The sequence below is a fragment of the Necator americanus genome, chromosome X (assembly GCF_031761385.1).
Source record: "Necator americanus strain Aroian chromosome X, whole genome shotgun sequence".
In the NCBI taxonomy this organism is placed as follows: domain Eukaryota; kingdom Metazoa; phylum Nematoda; class Chromadorea; order Rhabditida; family Ancylostomatidae; genus Necator; species Necator americanus.
The window spans coordinates 14,627,601-14,644,797 of NC_087376.1; the positions used below are offsets into that span (position 1 = coordinate 14,627,601).

At 44.4% G+C, this 17,197-nt stretch overlaps 6 protein-coding genes across 8 annotated transcripts; 4 read left to right on the forward strand and 2 right to left on the reverse strand.

Moving 5' to 3' along the window:
- Positions 1-948: 948 nt before the first annotated feature.
- RB195_023119 (uncharacterized protein) lies at positions 949-5,405 on the reverse strand (the record flags this gene model as incomplete). 2 transcript variants are annotated; one of them, XM_064210446.1, is made up of 5 exons in its annotated part: positions 949-1,107; positions 4,633-4,710; positions 4,768-4,872; positions 5,159-5,270; positions 5,338-5,405. In XM_064210446.1, 5 exons carry the CDS (start codon positions 5,403-5,405, stop codon positions 949-951), a joined length of 522 nt encoding a protein of 173 aa, XP_064066327.1. The 2 variants fall into 2 exon arrangements, with proteins under 2 accessions (XP_064066327.1, XP_064066329.1); XM_064210447.1 differs by lacking the exons at positions 949-1,107; positions 4,633-4,710; positions 4,768-4,872 and having other exon boundaries at positions 5,081-5,270; positions 5,398-5,405.
- RB195_023120 (uncharacterized protein) lies at positions 2,476-2,790 on the forward strand (the record flags this gene model as incomplete). The annotated part of the gene is made up of 2 exons (XM_064210448.1): positions 2,476-2,631; positions 2,686-2,790. 2 exons carry the CDS (start codon positions 2,476-2,478, stop codon positions 2,788-2,790), a joined length of 261 nt encoding a protein of 86 aa, XP_064066328.1.
- Positions 5,406-5,540: 135 nt separating the features above from the next.
- On the forward strand, positions 5,541-7,455 carry RB195_023121 (uncharacterized protein; the record flags this gene model as incomplete). Of its 2 annotated transcripts, XM_064210450.1 has the most annotated exons (2): positions 5,541-6,151; positions 6,225-7,455. In XM_064210450.1, 2 exons carry the CDS (start codon positions 5,541-5,543, stop codon positions 7,453-7,455), a joined length of 1,842 nt encoding a protein of 613 aa, XP_064066330.1. The 2 variants fall into 2 exon arrangements, with proteins under 2 accessions (XP_064066330.1, XP_064066331.1); XM_064210449.1 differs by having other exon boundaries at positions 5,541-6,410.
- On the forward strand, positions 6,688-7,455 carry RB195_023122 (uncharacterized protein; the record flags this gene model as incomplete). Its single annotated transcript, XM_064210451.1, has 1 exon — positions 6,688-7,455. The coding sequence occupies one exon, from the start codon at positions 6,688-6,690 to the stop codon at positions 7,453-7,455; it is 768 nt and encodes a 255-aa protein (XP_064066332.1).
- Positions 7,456-7,498: 43 nt separating this feature from the next.
- RB195_023123 (uncharacterized protein) lies at positions 7,499-8,386 on the forward strand (the record flags this gene model as incomplete). The annotated part of the gene is made up of 1 exon (XM_064210452.1): positions 7,499-8,386. The coding sequence occupies one exon, from the start codon at positions 7,499-7,501 to the stop codon at positions 8,384-8,386; it is 888 nt and encodes a 295-aa protein (XP_064066333.1).
- A 1,768-nt stretch (positions 8,387-10,154) lies between these two features.
- RB195_023124 (uncharacterized protein) lies at positions 10,155-12,420 on the reverse strand (the record flags this gene model as incomplete). The annotated part of the gene is made up of 3 exons (XM_064210453.1): positions 10,155-10,277; positions 10,676-10,810; positions 12,136-12,420. The coding sequence occupies 3 exons, from the start codon at positions 12,418-12,420 to the stop codon at positions 10,155-10,157; spliced, it is 543 nt and encodes a 180-aa protein (XP_064066334.1).
- Between the last annotated feature and the right edge of the window lie 4,777 nt (positions 12,421-17,197).

Here is a 17,197-nt window from a genome sequence, read left to right on the forward strand (position 1 = left end):
GTCGCGCGTGGCGTTGATTAGAGAACAATAGGGAGGCGGGGTGTAGGTGATCTCGGGCGGTCGTGGAGGATGGATAGCCGTAATTACGCAGAGGAGCGCGGTGCCGAAAGGAGGACAGGAGCGGTCAGCCGGTTTTCACGGGTACCTCTTGTCCCACCCAGCAGGGCGCAATGGTTGCGCATTGCAACAGAAGCCGTTTTGTGAAACAGAATTCCGGGGTCGTCCATTTACACTGATACAGGGTGAAATGGACGGAGTCACCCTCTCCCTCACAACCTACGACTCCGTATAGGCATTACCCGCCTGAAACCCGCGCAACCCCAGATTCGTGGGGTGTTGCCTTTAAGAACGAGCTTTGTACTCTATAAACGTTCCCTGCGCGCCGAAGTATAAGAGAGCGAGAGCGAGAGCCAAAGAGAGCGCAGTTGAGTGGCCCATCAACTACCTTAGCACTATGTCTAAAATGTAAGCAAAAAAAAATGTGAGGAGTCATTGATTGGGAAAATAGGAACAGCTGCAACTGAGGAATGTTATCGAAACAATTGTAAACAGTCGCATTTCAGTAGAGGAAATTGCGACACCACGCGCAGTTTTTAAGAAAAAAACTTCAAGGAAGCTCCAGTTACTTAATATTCACTCTAAAATAACCTATCAACTCAGGGATACAGATTGGAATTTGATGATTCTGTAAAATTCTTCGTCCTCTGTAACCCCAAAGCTAACCATCCTCGACTTTTCTTTTTCAAATCTTACACAAATGCAGAGAAGGTATAAAATTTCCTTAGGTCTCTAATCAATAAAATTCGAGAAGTTTTAGGAGAGCCTAGGATTTTTTTTTTCTATGTGCTTTTTATTAAAATAAGTGCTTCATAGTTACTATTCTGAAAGAAACACTTCCAATGTGTCATGATTACTGTCATATTTATGAGCGAACTTCGTACAGTTAGATCAGAAGAATTCTTGCGATCTGCACATCATTTGCTGAGCAATCAAGGCGACGGTTCTTTCCTTCACTGTTGTGCTTGTGCAAGAGTTGAAGCAAAGTGAGAGCCAAGCTGCCAAGAAATGGGCACATGTCATCCGATTCTTCCGCTTCATCACTTGTTTCTGCAAAAAGTAAGAGCTCTGCAAAAGAACTGACGAATCAGAGACAAGAACATGGCACAAATATGCACATATACAACTCAGATTAAAATCTAAGAGCAATTAAAAATGCGTCTTTAATGACTGGGTACTACTCCACTTATGGTACCCAACCAAAATGTTTTCCTGATAGTTTGTTTCTGATGGTTTCCGACCTCGCTGATCCGTTTGTTTTATTGACTTTCACTTTACTCGGATAGTGGCCAAGTCCTACACCGCCTGCATGGCTTGCATAACTCCCGTCACTAGGAGGAAGGAAAGACCTTCTTTGTTGGCGCTCAACGCTCTACGCGCAGAAGCTCAAGAAATGAAAGCCGCGCTGCTTTCCCGCGAGAAATCAAAAGGAGAAAGGCAGTCACAGATGGCTAATGGTGCGAACGACGCTTCGAAACCAGTTGCTTCTTTGATGAATCCCTTCTAGCTCGTGATATATGTTTGGAAATCATGGATAACGCAATAATTGCCTCTCCATGCTATCATAAGTTTTTATACGTTTTGCGCTGGTTGCATTTACGAATGGAATTCATTGAATTCAAAATGCCCCAAATCTCGTTGGAGCGCTGTAGATATCACACGCGATGCCACCTTAAACACAATAACTGAGCAGTAACTCATTGTATTTACTATGGTTTAATACTGCCTCAACGATTATGGAAAACAAGATGATCTCGCCCATGAGCTTCGCGTTGCTCACACTTTTATCGTCCAGCGATCCCAGTACTTTAGGTTCGTTTTCAACGACGCTTGACACCAACTTAAAATTTGTGTTACAGGGACATTCCCTTAATACACTACCGGCAAAATCGAATATTGCGGGTGTTAGAGTTCGCGTTCAAGTTGATGAAGCCTTGTTTACTCGCCGAAAGTGCAATAGGGGAAGGGTTGCAAGAAAACACCTTCGGTTATTCGGTACGATTGATGGATTCGGAAGATTGTGAAGCAACGAGATTCTGCCACGCTTTTGAGGAAAATACGCTATGTCATGCAAGGGGGCGGTGTAGCAGAGTCGGTAAAAAATTCCGCTGTGGCTGCAGCATGACCGACCGAACTGTTGTTCGCCACTCACCTCTATCATGGAAATTCTCTTTTCATGAAGAAAGATCATCGTCGGTAGACGTGGGAACCGCCCAGTGGCGCAACCCATGCGGACATCGACCACATACTCACTAACTGGAGGTGGTGTCTACTTGACGTCTCGATGGTACTGTCACTTTGTAGTGATTCTGATCTCCGTCTCTTTCGTTACACGATGGAAAAGAACATTTGCTATCGGCAACGAAGGATAGAAGTTGTATACGGCGACGACATACTCCGGGGACACCTTGTCCCAAGATGCCTAGCACATCGCGAGAACCCAAACGTGGACTACGAGGTGCTCCTCAGAGAACTGCGAGCCTGTGCCAAACGTGCTTTGATTCCGCCCATGACAAAGTAGTATCGAATTTCGAAGACCACCAAGGAATTGTTGGAAAGAAGAGGGACTTTGAGGTTTGATCCAAATGCATCGCACACTGAACGGTAAGTAGCAAACACTAGCTGCAGGAAAGCGTTGCAGGAGGATCTTTCGAAAAACAAGCAGAAGATACTGGAAGCAGCAAAAAGAAGAACGAGTCTGAAGAAGTGCCGCAGGGACCTCCGCGATTATAATATTACATTAATAGCCTTGCTGAGCAAAGATGGGTTTGCACACTCTTCTCGCTGTGAGAAGGAAGTGAACATAGAGAATTTCTATTCAAACCTTTCCGTTTCGTCTACTAATTTGTCAACCCTGATCATTTTATACTGATGAAGTAATCTTGGATTCTCCCTTCAGAATTACGTGTAGCCATCAAGAGCACGAAACCTGGCACAGCTCCCACACCCAATTTTATATCAGCAGACTTTCTTCGGGATGGTGGCTATCATGTAATTCTAGCGGACCACATGATGTCCTATCTTCAGAAGGAAAGGATTCCAGACTAGTGGAAATCCTCGCGAGTTCTTATTCATAAGAAAGTTGACCGAGAGGACCTTCGGAACTACCATCCAATATACTTGTTGAGCGTCTTGTATTATACAAAATGTTCACCAAGATCATTCTCACGCGCATATCTAGGACGCCGACGGTGAATTGAACTGAACGCGGTGGCGTATCCCAAGCAGATTGATTAACACCAGACACTTTATCCTTCATCCTTTCATCATGCCATCATCACTGTCGTTTCTGACAGTTGGGCCGCGTACAACAACATCGAATCGCTACTTCTTAAATATCGACACCTATGTGGGAATCACCACTTGAATTCCGTGGGAGGCAGTCGTTAGGTACCCGCAACCGATTATCTGTAGCCGAATAAGTGCCTGCATAAGAAGAGGCTACCGGAAGGCCGGAGCAGGCATATCTTAGGTTGGCTGTGATCACTGAGCCATGCCCATCCATCACCAGATCACTGAGGTCACTGTGTGCACTGTTTGTATTGCAATAACGCGATAGAGTTGATTTCTAGGAAGGTTCAAAGAAAAAAAAAGGCAACAACTTAACAACGTAGAAATTGGAAAAACCTAGAAAATTAAAATGCTAAAAATGAAGCAAGAAGCAAAGCAAAGCAAAACAAATTTGTATTTATACAGAGTATTTAATGCACGTAAGATACTGCAGTCGTTTGTAAAAGTTTCGATTTGTTTGTTTTACGAATAAAGTGCTTATTTTTATTTCTAGGATTTCGTGTGCAATTGTTTGATGTATCTCTATACATAAATATCTATATCTTCTGTACGTACGTACGATCGGTACTCCGTACAGAAGCAATACCAGAGATAGCGTGCTCCTGTGAGGCATGTTTCGCACTTCATTAGACGATGAGGGCCGAAGATGGACGATGTGATGGGCGGAGCATAAAGCAAACGCAGCGCAATGCTCTGCTATTGACTGCTGCGCAGCGCAATTAACGATTGCCGTTGTCAGTCGTTTCTCCTAAGGACAGGTTGTCGCGGATGCTGTGGGTGCCTAACCATACGCACCCGGATCCCGTGAATCCGGTGCACATATTGAGTCGCATTGGCAAAAAATAAAGATGATAGGTGAAAAGAAGCACGGAATTAATAACAAACGCTGCACCGGTTATTTGTGAGAGATCCTTTGGCGCCAAGAGTTCGACAAGAAGAACGAGGTCGTTTTCAACTTCTGGGACCCCTTTGTGCGATTGTATCTGTGTTAATACAGCTATTCTTTTCGTTCTGTCGCTGATTTGTTCTGTTACTACAATAAAAGGCTAACAAGAGTTAATTTCCTTGCGAATTTGATTTGGTCGATTTCTGGTATTTAGAGCGGTTCTCCCATGAAATGGATGTTCTCGTGATCGATGGGTCGAATACTCATAAAGACCTCCATCGGAAAGAAAAATTTGAAGGGAGGGCGAGGGGGGAAGGGGTACTATAAATAGGGTAGTATCAATGACTTGCTTTGTGGAGTATCTGTCATAACAACAGGATTTATATGCCTCAGCTCACCTCAAAGTACTTACATGTACAGTAGTTAGTCCCTGGGAGGAGGTGACGCGAATTGTAGGACGTTCGGAGGGGTAATACCTTCAAAATCATGCAGCGCTTATACGGCAGGGAACTTTCCTAGAATATAGAGCATACCTCAAAGAAATGCAGATAATCAGACAATGTTAAGTTTCCATTGCCCACTGGTTGAACATCATTAGAGTCAGTTTGACTACCACAAAATGTCATCGCAACTCCAGACTGCAAATAATACTAACAAACTGAAGAATGTTTTGACCACTTTTGTCGAAAACAGAATACATCATATAAATCCTTCTTTTTCGAATCTATTACAAGAAGAATGACTGGACAAAACTTTGGACAGTTTGAAAAAAGAGCAAAAAATGAAAGTTGCACTTAATTCCCTAGCATTATCCACAAAGTCCACGGATCTCCCTCACTAGAGGGATCACAGCCGGTTAGTCGCGAGGCTACGTGGCGCGTCCCCGGGTGGCGGATAGGGGGCTAATCGCGGACCAAAAGCGACCTTGCGCTTGCCCAGAGACGCAGGTGGATTCAGGGGATGGACTCCCTGTTTCTGCTGAGCCAGGACTGACTCATGACATCCTTGTATCCCGCACGTCGGTCCGGCCAAAAGCCTGCAATCAAGTGACTGGGAGGTGCAAGGGAGGCGGTTTGGAGTCGCCTCCAACAAATAAGCTCCACATGTCCACACCGGGAGAACGAAAGTTCTCCCAGAAACTCATGGGACTAGAGGCTTGCAACCTGCCCATGGGTTTTAAAATTTTTAAGCAAAACACAGTAATAGAAAAGAGTCTCCTGATTCCGGAGGAAAGCCTGGTACGGTAGCGCCAGGTAGGACGGGGTTGCAGGAGTCATGTAGGCTACCAAAACGGAAAAGGACTAGGATGGCGATCTGTACTTATAACGCACGTACGCTTGCATCGGAAGCGGCCATCGAAGATCTGATGATGCAAGCCAAGAAGATCAAGTACGACGTCATCGGACTGACCGAGACGAGACGACGTCACCCTCTCAACGTCGTATATGAAACTGGAGAAGAACTGTTCTTAGGAACATGCGACAGTAGAGGTGTTGGTGGAGTTGGCGTCCTCGTCAACACGAGTATGGCAAAGAACATCGACTCTTTTGAACAACTTACGACCCGAATCGGACGTCTGCGGATGAGAAGATGTGGCCCAATACCAGCTTTGACTATCTTCGTCGTTTACGCTCCAACATCAAGCTACGAAGAAGAAGTCGAAGCTTTCTATATGGACCTGGAGAAGTTCTACCAAGAAGATCATGCCTTCTACAAGGTCATAGTTGGCGATTTCAACGCTAAGGTTGGCCCAAGAAGAACGCCGGAGGAACTTCACATCGGGACCCACGGCCTACAATGGAATGACCAGGGAGAGAGGCTCTCCGAGTTCATCATGACGACTAAGACCATCCATGGGAACTCGCAATTTCAGAAGCCCTCTTCTTTACGCTGGACGTGGGAGTCACCCGGTGGAGGGTACCGTAATGAAATAGACCACATCATCGTCAATAAAAGGTTCTGCCTGACGGACGTCGGTGTTGTACCAAAGTTCTATACGGGATCGGACCATCGAATCCTCCGAGGAAGATTTTCCTTCACAAGGAGAGCAGAGAAAGCCGCCAAGTTCAGAGAGAGAAATCCCAGGACTACCATCAACTGGGATCTCTTCGCTACGCTGGCCGGCTTTTGGGAAGATTCTGCAATGGACAACATCGACGAGAACATCGGAATATGACCGGCTTGTCGAACACCTTCACGACTGCGCGAAGAAGGCTGAGAGTTTTAAAACCACCAGGAGGCGCCTGTCTCTTGAAACTCTTGAGCTGATACGCCAGCGTGGAGCAGCACGAGCCGCAGGGAACCAAGAACTCACGTCCGAGCTCGCAAGGCTTTGCCGAGAGGCGATAAAGGAAGACCTTAAAGAGAGAAGAGCAGAAGTGCTGGCTGAAGCTGCAGAGGCGGGGAAAAGCATCCGCTATGCCCGTCGAGACTTCGCTAGTCGCAAGACGAGGATGACTGCTCTCCGGAACCCAAAGGGAACAGCCACTGCATCGAGAAGGGGGATGGAGAAAATCATCTACGACTTCTACTCTGATCTCTTCGACAGCCATGTCCACTTGCCTCCTCACCATCTGAGGGAAGATGGACAAGTCATTCCAGAGGTTCTCCCGTCCGAAATACGACATGCTATCATGTCGGTAAGAAATCGTACGGCACCCGGTCCCGACAGAATAAGACCAGAACACCTGAAGAGCCTTCCGCCAGTACTCATCAACACCCTGGCGAGGCTCTTTACACGTTATCTGTCGGAATGCAAGGTTCCTAAGCAGTGGAAGACCAGCAAGACCGTGTTGTTGTATAAAAAGGGAGATCCACATGACATCGGCAACTATCGCCCAATCTGCCTACTGTCCGTCATCTACAAGCTCTTTACAAGAGTAATCCTTAATAGGATTGAAAAAGTCTTGGATGAAGGACAGCCATGCGAGCAAGCAGGGTTTCGAAAAGGATTCAGCACGATTGACCACATTCACACTGTTTCGAAACTCATCGAGGTATCACGAGAGTACAAGATGCCGCTCTGTCTCACCTTCATCGACTTAAAGAAGGCTTTCGACTCGGTTGAGACGGAAGCGGTCGTGGAAGCCTTGGACAACCAAGGCGTCCCTACTCAGTATATTAAGGTACTTCGAGAGTTGTACAGTAACTTCACGACCGGAATTTCGCCATTCTACAAGAACATCATCATTGACGTGAAGAGGGGGGGTCCGACAGGGTGATACAATTTCACCCAAAATATTCACAGCCACCCTCGAGAACGCAATGCGAAAGTTGGAATGGGACGACATGGGAGTGAAGGTTGATGGTCGGCAGCTACACCATTTGCGCTTTGCTGATGACATCGTACTGGTAACACCTAGCATCAGCCAAGCGGAACGAATGCTGACCGAATTCGACGAAACATGTGGATGCATCGGTCTTCAGCTAAATCTACAAAAGACGATGTTCATGCGGAACGGATGGGTCTCGGATGCCCCATTCACGCTCAACGGAACGAACATATCCGAATGCACCAGCTACGTTTATCTGGGTCGGGAACTGAACATGATGAACGACCTGACCCCCGAGCTGGGCAGGAGGAGACGAGCGGCTTGGGGAGCGTACAAGAGCATCGAGGATGTAGTGAAGAAGACCAGGAACACCCCGCTCCGTACTCACCTCTTCAACACCACCGCACTTCCTGCTTTGACCTATGCTTCGGAAACCTGGGCATTTCGCAAGCAGGAAGAAAACGCGGTGAGCGTCATTGAACGCGCAATTGAGAGAGTGATGCTAGGAGTATCCCGTTTCACGCAAGTGAGGGACGGGATTCGAAGTTCCCTCCTACGTCAGCGATCGAAGATTAGAGACGCCGCCGCGTTTGCCAAGGAAAGTAAAATAAGGTGGGCCGGACACGTGATGCGCTTTGATGACAACCGTTGGACCAGAGCCGTGAGCGACTGGGTTCCCCGCGATATTAAGCGCACTACAGGAAGACCGCCGACCCGATGGTCAGATTTCTTCACGAAGTCCTTGAAAGAAAAATATGATGCTCTTCGTGTCCCACGCGAAAGGAGGAACCACTGGGCTACTCTGGCACGCGATCGGGACAAATGGAAGAATTACTGGCGCCCGCCCGACCAGTTCGAAGATCAACGGGAGTCAAGGTGATCAAGGTGATCCACAAAGTGGATAAAAGGGCGGATTTAATGCAATAGCAGCAGCATCCGCGCGGTAGATGAACAGTCCTAACCCACTTAGCCTGTTAGTCAACTATTAGCAACTGGTGTTCATTAAGCTCCTTGAATGTGTCAATTCAGAATTTTAATCTAGATTTCAGTTCAAAATCGCAAAAGCCGATGAAAGCACATGCGGCCTATATGTCTTAAATAATTTCATAGGTAATATATCGAATCCGGAGGTTTGATTGGCTTGATTGGCCCTGGACGTTCGAACTGTTGGCTTCTGTAGGAAGACTTTCTTGAGGGACGTTACGGGTTACGTAAAATTACGTCGGGTATAAAGAAACGGACAAATTGCTCCTCTACGTTTCAATGTGATCTGTATACACGTACTGTATACAATTAATTAAAAACGGGTGCGTGTAAGGGGGGTTGCGGACCTGTACCTCCAGACTGGGTAAATAGACCAGAGCACTCATATTGCTTGTTGCTCTCTCGCCTTGTTCCCACATGCCGCGCCAGCAGAATATCAAGACAGAATGTGGGATTAACCCGCAAGGCAAGTTTCGAATGCCAGGGTATTTCACACTAGGGGAATTAAACCCCAGCCTTTTGCTCCGCTTGGCGAGATGACCAGTGAAATATCATTCACACAAGAATTATATAGTGAGTGATATACCGGTGTACAATACATTATTTTCCAGTAACATTCTTGCAAGTCCCTGTCGGGTGCACAATCATGAAGGAGTTAAAGCTCTGGCTATAGAAAGTAAGATTAGGAATATAATGTACAATGTTGGTATGTTAAATATCAGAAAGTTTCCAAACATTTCGAAATTATTTGAATAATTCCTGAAATTCTCCAGTGATTTGATTGTTAAACATTTGTGAGTATGTATTGCTCTCATATTAGCGTCCACTTCCCTATTTCCTTTGGCGCTTCCTTACTTCCTTATTTTCCACTATTTAATTGCCGGCCAGCTTCATCAGGGTACCTCAAAAGATAAAGGTTTGAGTGCTTGACATTCATTAGCCTTCTGAGATGAACACGATCGACGTCAATCTAGAGAAATGAACTTCATGGAGGTTTGCGAAAGTGTGTCAGAACTATGTAACGATCTTGTCATCCCAAACGAGTCTGATACTTTATCGACCATGGATGAAAGGCTTAGTCGACCTTGAGAAGACACATGTCAGTCATGTACGGAGAGTGCGTGCAAAGGGGTTCCGGCGGATTTCCAAGTATGCCCCGATCATGCCTCGGCAGAGCTTTTAGCGATGGTACCTATCCTAAAGATATCCACCTTCGTTGCTATCCAAGTAGTTGACTCTGCTTACGTACCGCTAATCGCTGCATCACCGGTTAGGATATAACTCACGAGCTACTAAATTGTTTTGGCGAATTAGACACATCCATTGGGATTTGTGATGTGACGTAATCTTAAAATTGTTGCCGTTCCAGAAATCCTCGTGTGAAACATGAGAGAAAGATGCAGCCAACAGCTTCAAATAAGGTATATGAAGAATTTTGTTAAGAACGGAACATTCCATCCTTTAAAAGCAATGGACATGAAGATTATCGTTGTCCAGTAAGTTAGAAGCTTTTTTGTGCCCTAATTTACAGTTGGGTCAAAACGAAATGATGAACAGACAGTTGCGCAAGCAGCTGCGCTCGGAGCGGTGCAGTGGAGCGCAGCAGTTGGAATCGAAGTGGGACCATGGCGAGCTGCAGAGGTCGGTGGCGGCAGCGAGGGTCCTCACACAATCTTAACCGTCACGCTCCACCGCGTCGCTTCGAGTGCAACTGCTTGCGCAACTGTCTGTTCATCATTTGTGACCCAAATATATTTCCAGAGAGAGAGACCTGTTTCTCTGACCTCCTGGAAGAAAAGGATGTCATTTGAAAAAAACACCACTAAGCTTGTTAACTTCTGTAGACTACGTATGCTAGCGCCATTTCGAAACTCGGTGGGACAATCGATACAAATTAAGTCTGACTTAATGGTTACAAAAATTGTTACACACGCAGATTTTTGTATATGGTAGAGTATGTGATTGTAAGACATCAAGAGTGCTCTGCGTATCACATGTCACTTAATGTGCGGAGAAGTTTGTGGGAGACCTCCACTTTCCATTCGTGTAAAAAGAAAATCTGGATGAGTTCAAAAATTCAGAGCTTTCACCGCTTACGGAACTTGCTTCTAGGCTCTGACAGAAGTGAGTATGTAGAAGCGTCAGTTTCAATAAGCATCAACAATAGCTGTAATGTACTACCTACGTTTTCCTCAAAAGAGTAAAGGAAAAACTGGTTGACGTTGATCAATCTTCGAGATGCGCCAACGCGTAGGACTTCAATACAGACGTTTGAGATCCATGAACGCATATGCGATCTACACGATGACTTGCGGAAGACCTGGATGTATCAAGTAGTAGTAGTTTTTGTTCTCCCATATAAGTTAAGTACCAATTTTTTAAAGCCGGAGGGAAGGAAGCTTTGGTTGGACTAAGGCGGTACCGAATTTTTTTGAGATTGGAATCTCTTTACCAGTAGGTACAAGCTGCAAAAATCCAGATAAAAGAATGATCGGTGGTCTGTAGGAGGCACATTTCTTGCAGTGCAAAAAGTCAAAAGGTTCGCGAGAACGCGTCTAACACGATAAAAGCTGCTCACACCGTTTTTGACAAAAGCGAGAACAAATATGAAAGAAGCCAGCTTGACGCATTGTATTTGCCGTACAACACGAAAAAGAGAGTTCGCGTGCTACAGAAAAAATATGCAGTATCTTTTCCGCGTCGCTCGCCGTCCCTCTCATCTATCCTTCATCATACTGAACTAAGCGGCGAAGCTATCAAGGTGGTTTAAGCTAGAACGTCCTCACTGTATCCAGCGTGTTGATTCATCTTGTGAACCTATCACTTTTTTCTGGATATATGGAGAAGAGGTCGCGCCTTTTCAGTATGGCACTCGCCGATTACGACCCCACTCTTAACTACTGGTAGACAGATTCCAACTTCGAGGACTTATGCCAAATCTGCTTTTGAGTGTTTTCATACTTATTTATTCTAATTCGAAGCGGTTATCTTCAACTATGTTATCAGTTTACTTTAGAGATCCACGTACCATAATGATTCTGCAGTGGTTGCGCAAACGGCTGCTCTCGAATCGGCCCGGTGGAGAAAGCGGTTGCGATTGAACTGTGATCAACGCTAGTTTCACTTGAACTGGGGAAAACAACAGCGATGGCAAGCGTCTGACCTCGATCGCGATCGCTCGTTTCACTGAGCCATTTCGAGCGCAGCCATTTGCGCAACTGTACTAGGTTTCAGGTCTCGACTATAACTCTTTTTTTAAGGCATTATCCCACGAATCTGAGGTGGTACGGATTTCAGATGGAATATTCGTATACGAAATATTAGATTATGGAGAGGGGGGAGGGTGACTCCGTCCATTTCTTCCTAATTGCCGTAAAAAACGACCCGGAAGATGTGGCGCGTGCATAAGGCTGGTGCGCTCCAATCGAACTTGTTGTGGAAAATAGCGCGCCAGAACGTTCGAAGCCCTATCTTCCGGGCCACTTTTTACGGCAATTAAGAAGAAATGGACGAAATCACTCTTCTCTCCATAATCTACGAACATGTACAGTAATACTCCACCTGAAATCCCTCCCACCTCAGATTCGTGGTGTAATGCCTTTAACTACAACAAGAAAATATTTTCTTCAAAACATAAGCAACAACCTTCACTAGAAAAGGCGTCTTGTTGGGCTTCTTTTTTTTCCTTCTTGTATTTGATTCGGCCTCAACATCACGAACAATTCTTCCTTGCTGCCAGCGGGCAGCTTCCAAAACTGTCCTTCCACCGAGAAGACCTGCTAGACCCTCCAAGATAAAAAGTAGTCCATTTTTGGAATCGCTCGCCATCTCTTTTAGCTGCGATTGTAGAGAATCGAGTAATATTTTGCACTGATGTGACACCAGAAAACGAAGTCGCGAAGTATGCCGATGGCGCCAGCGTCGCCTCATGACACTATAATAAAAAAACAGTCAAAAATGAAAATGTACATTCTTCTGGTAAAATGGTGAAGGGAGATCAAAAACACATTTGCATGATGATACACCTATAACACGGCATGAAGACTCGCACGATACAGTCTCGAAGCAGTTTACTCGTTTTTCTTTGCAGCGAGTTGGTTTTTCCAATCACCAACCTTGGCTTTGCATTTGATTCGTGAGCCTACATACAGCTACAGTGATACATAAGCATAGATGCGATAGTCGGAGCCAGTGCTCTGGTCCAGTACTCACTTTTGAACGGTTGAGAAAGGGAACTCCACTTTTAAACGGTTGGCGAAATTACCCCCTTCACTTTCGAAAAAAAAAGTATTTTGATTGCCATGGACGAAAGCATAACGACGGACCATGACGTCACTGTCAATGAGTGGGACAAACGGAACTCGGTTCGAATTTCGATGTACTACGGTATAATAAGCTGTTGTATCTATTTCTGATGAGGTGTACACGAGGTTGTTAGGTGATTCTGATGGCAGAAGATTCGGCAAGTCGCTTTCCTCAAAATGAAATGGGTGATCCATGATTTCAGCGATCAAATCTCTCCACAACTACACAGACAAAACTCTAAGTCCAAACAAACTCCAAACCAAATCCTCACCATAGATTGGAGAAGCTTCTTAGTAACCGCTGACTAGGGAATCACAATGGCGAACAACTCGGATCCTTTGGGCTTTCGATTCAGCAGCACCATCCGAGATATTCTGCGAGTTCCCACATAATTGAAAGGCATTATTCCTTGTGACTCACTCTAGAATTTTTTGCGTGGAAATAGCGATTCAGCGATTTTCGAGCTAACGTTCTGGAAATGTAGCCGTAAGTAACCCTAATTTCAAAGCTGGATTTGTACTTCTGTATTCTTTGGGCGTATGAAGCTATTCAAGAGAGCTATTTTTCTGTCCTTTTCTGATAACCTCAATTTACTAGGTCGGGATTGAAAACAAATTCTCTTATGTTCATCACAATTTTGTCTTGGAATCTCAATACATTTGCAACACTTTGTCGAGAGGTACGCTGTCTACAGAAAAATACTAATCAGTTCTTATGCTTTCGTCACGTATTGAAAACAAACAAGTCACGATGTAAACGCATAGTACCTAGTGCAAGTTATGCCAAAGGCTTTGGGGAGTGGTTCTCGAGGAAATTCTATCTACAGGAATCCGTACATAATTTCTTCCAGTTCTGAGGAGAACGGATTTGAATAAGTGCTGCCGGTATGTCACATCTCATTACAATTTTGCCTGTGTGAATCGCAATGACCATGTGTATCCTACTAGAGGAAGATTCGTTCCAGTAAATGACACCGCCAAATGGTAACTCCATTCGCATCTTTAATCAGCGGTCGAAGACTACCCTAAGAGTCGTACTAATAGGGCATCTGAATACAAGAATGCTGCAAACATATTCCTGCAAAAGATGCATGATAAGAAGATACTTTCTCAGCGATCCATTGCAAAGTTAGGGGGTTTTTGGCTGACAGTGAGGAATCGTCGTCAGTTGTACTCTCCTTCAGTGAAAATGTATAACAATTGTCGAATGACACCATTTTAGTCTTCTTCAGATCACTGCTGGACTTTACCCAATCTTTCTGAGGTTCTGTGCAATGAACGATGTCTCGAAGCTTTTAAGTTTGAACATTTTCTCAATCATGATCATTTATGTTAGTTGTTTAGCGGGATTGTGATTGTGGGTGAGTCAAAAGTTGCCTTGTGCGACATTGGTCTTGCCGTTGCCGTAAAGCGTTGGGCGACTCCTGTCTTCCTAACGTCCTCACCCTTGCACCTGCCACCATATCATCTTAGTGATTTGGTCACTTATCGTTGCCTCACTGCAACTCAAGAAGTTATGGACGTGGCCAGCTTGTAGTAATTCTTGCTTGATATTAATGTATGTATTAATATAACTTCGTCTTCTTTGGTACTGCGCGGTCGTCAGTGGTAATAACGATACGGGCCAAGATCCCAAGAGTCTCCGCACTCTACACACACAATCTTTTCATAATATCATAATTCATCTCATTGTGTTGTGAGAGGTCGTGTCTGTTGTTGCGCTCATATAGTTCACTCGTAGTACCCGAATTATCTTCGGACCTATCGGAATTTCTGCAGATCGCCATTATTTGGTTCTATTTCATAGTCAGTCGCATTTCACGATCTTGTTACTTGATCAGTTACCCTACTTAATGACTGTCCTACTGGAACAGGTACTTTTCGACTGTAATGCATTTCGCTGAGCCATCTCCGCCGGGTCATTCTATGAACATAACTGAAGAAAAGAAGTGAACCTATACAAATGGCTAATGTCTACTATTCATTAATTAGTTGTATCACCTGTTTCTTTGCTTGGAAAAGAAAACCGTGAAATATGAAGACCACGTTTCCTATGGTAGGGTCAAAACGACAAGAAACACAGTGCAATTGCGTAAGCGGCTTCTCTCGAGGCTGTGCGGTGGAGCGTAGCGGTAAAGAGCGTACTGAAACCCTCGGAGGCACCACCCATCGCTGCAGTTTGCGATGGTCCCACCTCGGTTCCAACTGCTGCCTCTACAGCGCCGTTTCGAGCGCGTACGTAAATGCACCGTGCTTCATGTCGTTCTGATCCGACTATAGATATGCTTTAGGAGGTCACCTGGGAAATTTTCGAGAAAACTTCTGAAGTACAATCGTTCAATTGAAAGGGAAATGATTCATTAAGGTGACAAACAAGTTTCCTCTAATCACCCTAATTCTCGAATGTATTCAAAACAAAAGAACTTGAATTTCCAAGACAAAAAGAAAGTACTAAGAATTAACACTGATTTTGAGAAAGCTGAACTACTTGCCGACGCGTCTCCTCATTCCTATTCATTTGATCCTACCTCATGTCGCATATAGTCGGGTCAATACGACATGAAACACAAGTGTAGTTGCGGTGCATTTGCGTACGCGCTCCAAACGGCGCGGCTGAGGCAGCAATTGAAACCGAGTTGGGACCGTCGCGAACTGCAGCGATTGGTGGTGCCAGCAAGGATTTCACCACGCTCCTAGCCACTACGCTCCACCGAAGCGCCTCGAAAGAAGCCGCGTACGCAATTGCGTACGTGTTTCATGTCGTTTTGACCCTACTATAAATTCCGAAAAATTGTCTCCTCACATGTAAGACAGTACTTGGTATAACCAAAATAAACTAAAACAAAATAAAATAATTTTGAATTACTTTCCAAATGGCCCAGTTTCTACTCGCGCACACCCGAAAAAATTCCATTTATTCCAATGAAAAATATTGTTTCTGAAATTGTAGGACCCCTCATCTTTTTCCTTAATCTCATCTTCCCAAAATAAAATTCCCTTATAATGGAAACACTTCTTGGTCACTCCTATTCCGGAAAGTCTTCAAGTAATCAATCAAACAACTTTAGATATATTAGTATTACCTATTTTTGCAATGGTATTCGGAAAAACTGTGAAGAAGATCGCTTACCATCTCGTTAGTCATTCTATCATTAGATAAAACCAATGTGGATTTCAAAACGGGGAATCCACACTTACTAATAGTAGTAAAATTTCCCGACAACGAACCTTTAAGAAGACTGTTGTTGTTGTTGCTAATCAGTTCCAGGTCCTCTTAAAATGCTTCCACATCTGATTCATCAGCAGCTGAAGTTGGTGAGTAACAATTGATGACGGTTACGGATTTCTAGTGCAGATGACGGAGGCGAACGATACTCGTATCTAGACTTACACCCGGCTGCAGGAGGCTCCGCCCGTTGGACCTAACGCGCCGCGAAATTCAAAACTGTACACCGAGTAACTTCTTCCTCTTTTGCTTATTTGAGTTTTCATTCTCTTTCTCGTCTATTACATCCCTGTTTTACTTGATTTGTTTTCTTTTCATTCTATTTGTTTTTTTTTTTACAGGCGGACTGCTTCCAATATAATCAACTTCCCTGCCGTTTTCATTTGATTCCCATAGTATCAAGTACTGACACTGTACCTGGACATACGCTTCTAACTCCTCTACTGTTTTAGCTTTAGTAAGAAGAGGAGAAATGACGCTTCTTCACTTTTTTGTCAATTTTTCCCACTACATAATGGCATCACCAGTGCCGAAGTGCTTCAATAGCTTTGATTTGTTTGTCAGAGGTTTGAGGTTGGAAACTGATAAAATCCGGAGACACAAATGAGTAGTCATACTTCCGCACAGGCGAAAAACGGATATCAAGTGAAACTTTAGGATTCAGTGTTGAGAAAAGTATTCATTGTCGGCAAATTTCGCACGTTTACTTCCTATAAATAGCGTTAATCCTTACTTTGAATATGAAGAGTGTTTGATTTCCCTCTCTGTTTCCAAAATTGGTTGAATAGTAGCAGAAAACTGTTCTTCCAAAGAAAAAATTTTGAAAGCAAGTCCAAAGACACCAAAAACAGGGTCGATTGAAAATATTTACAAGTTAAAACTTCAAATAAAGTCTGAAAACGACACGTAGGATTCGTCATAGACCGCACTGGATTTCTTTTTTTTTTTCTTCTTTACTTTTTTCATTACCTCGTACCAGTGTTGGAGCTGTATCATCCAGGATGTTTTGTAAAAAAAAAGTACTTCCTCTAGTTAGAAGATACTGGAAAAGCGCCTTTACTTTCACTTGAGAAACCTCCACTACTTTTTTCTATGCAAATTGTGTTCCTTTACCGTCGATGTTCTTGCCATATATTATCGTGATTTAAGTGTCGATTATCATGCAGTACGCATTCGC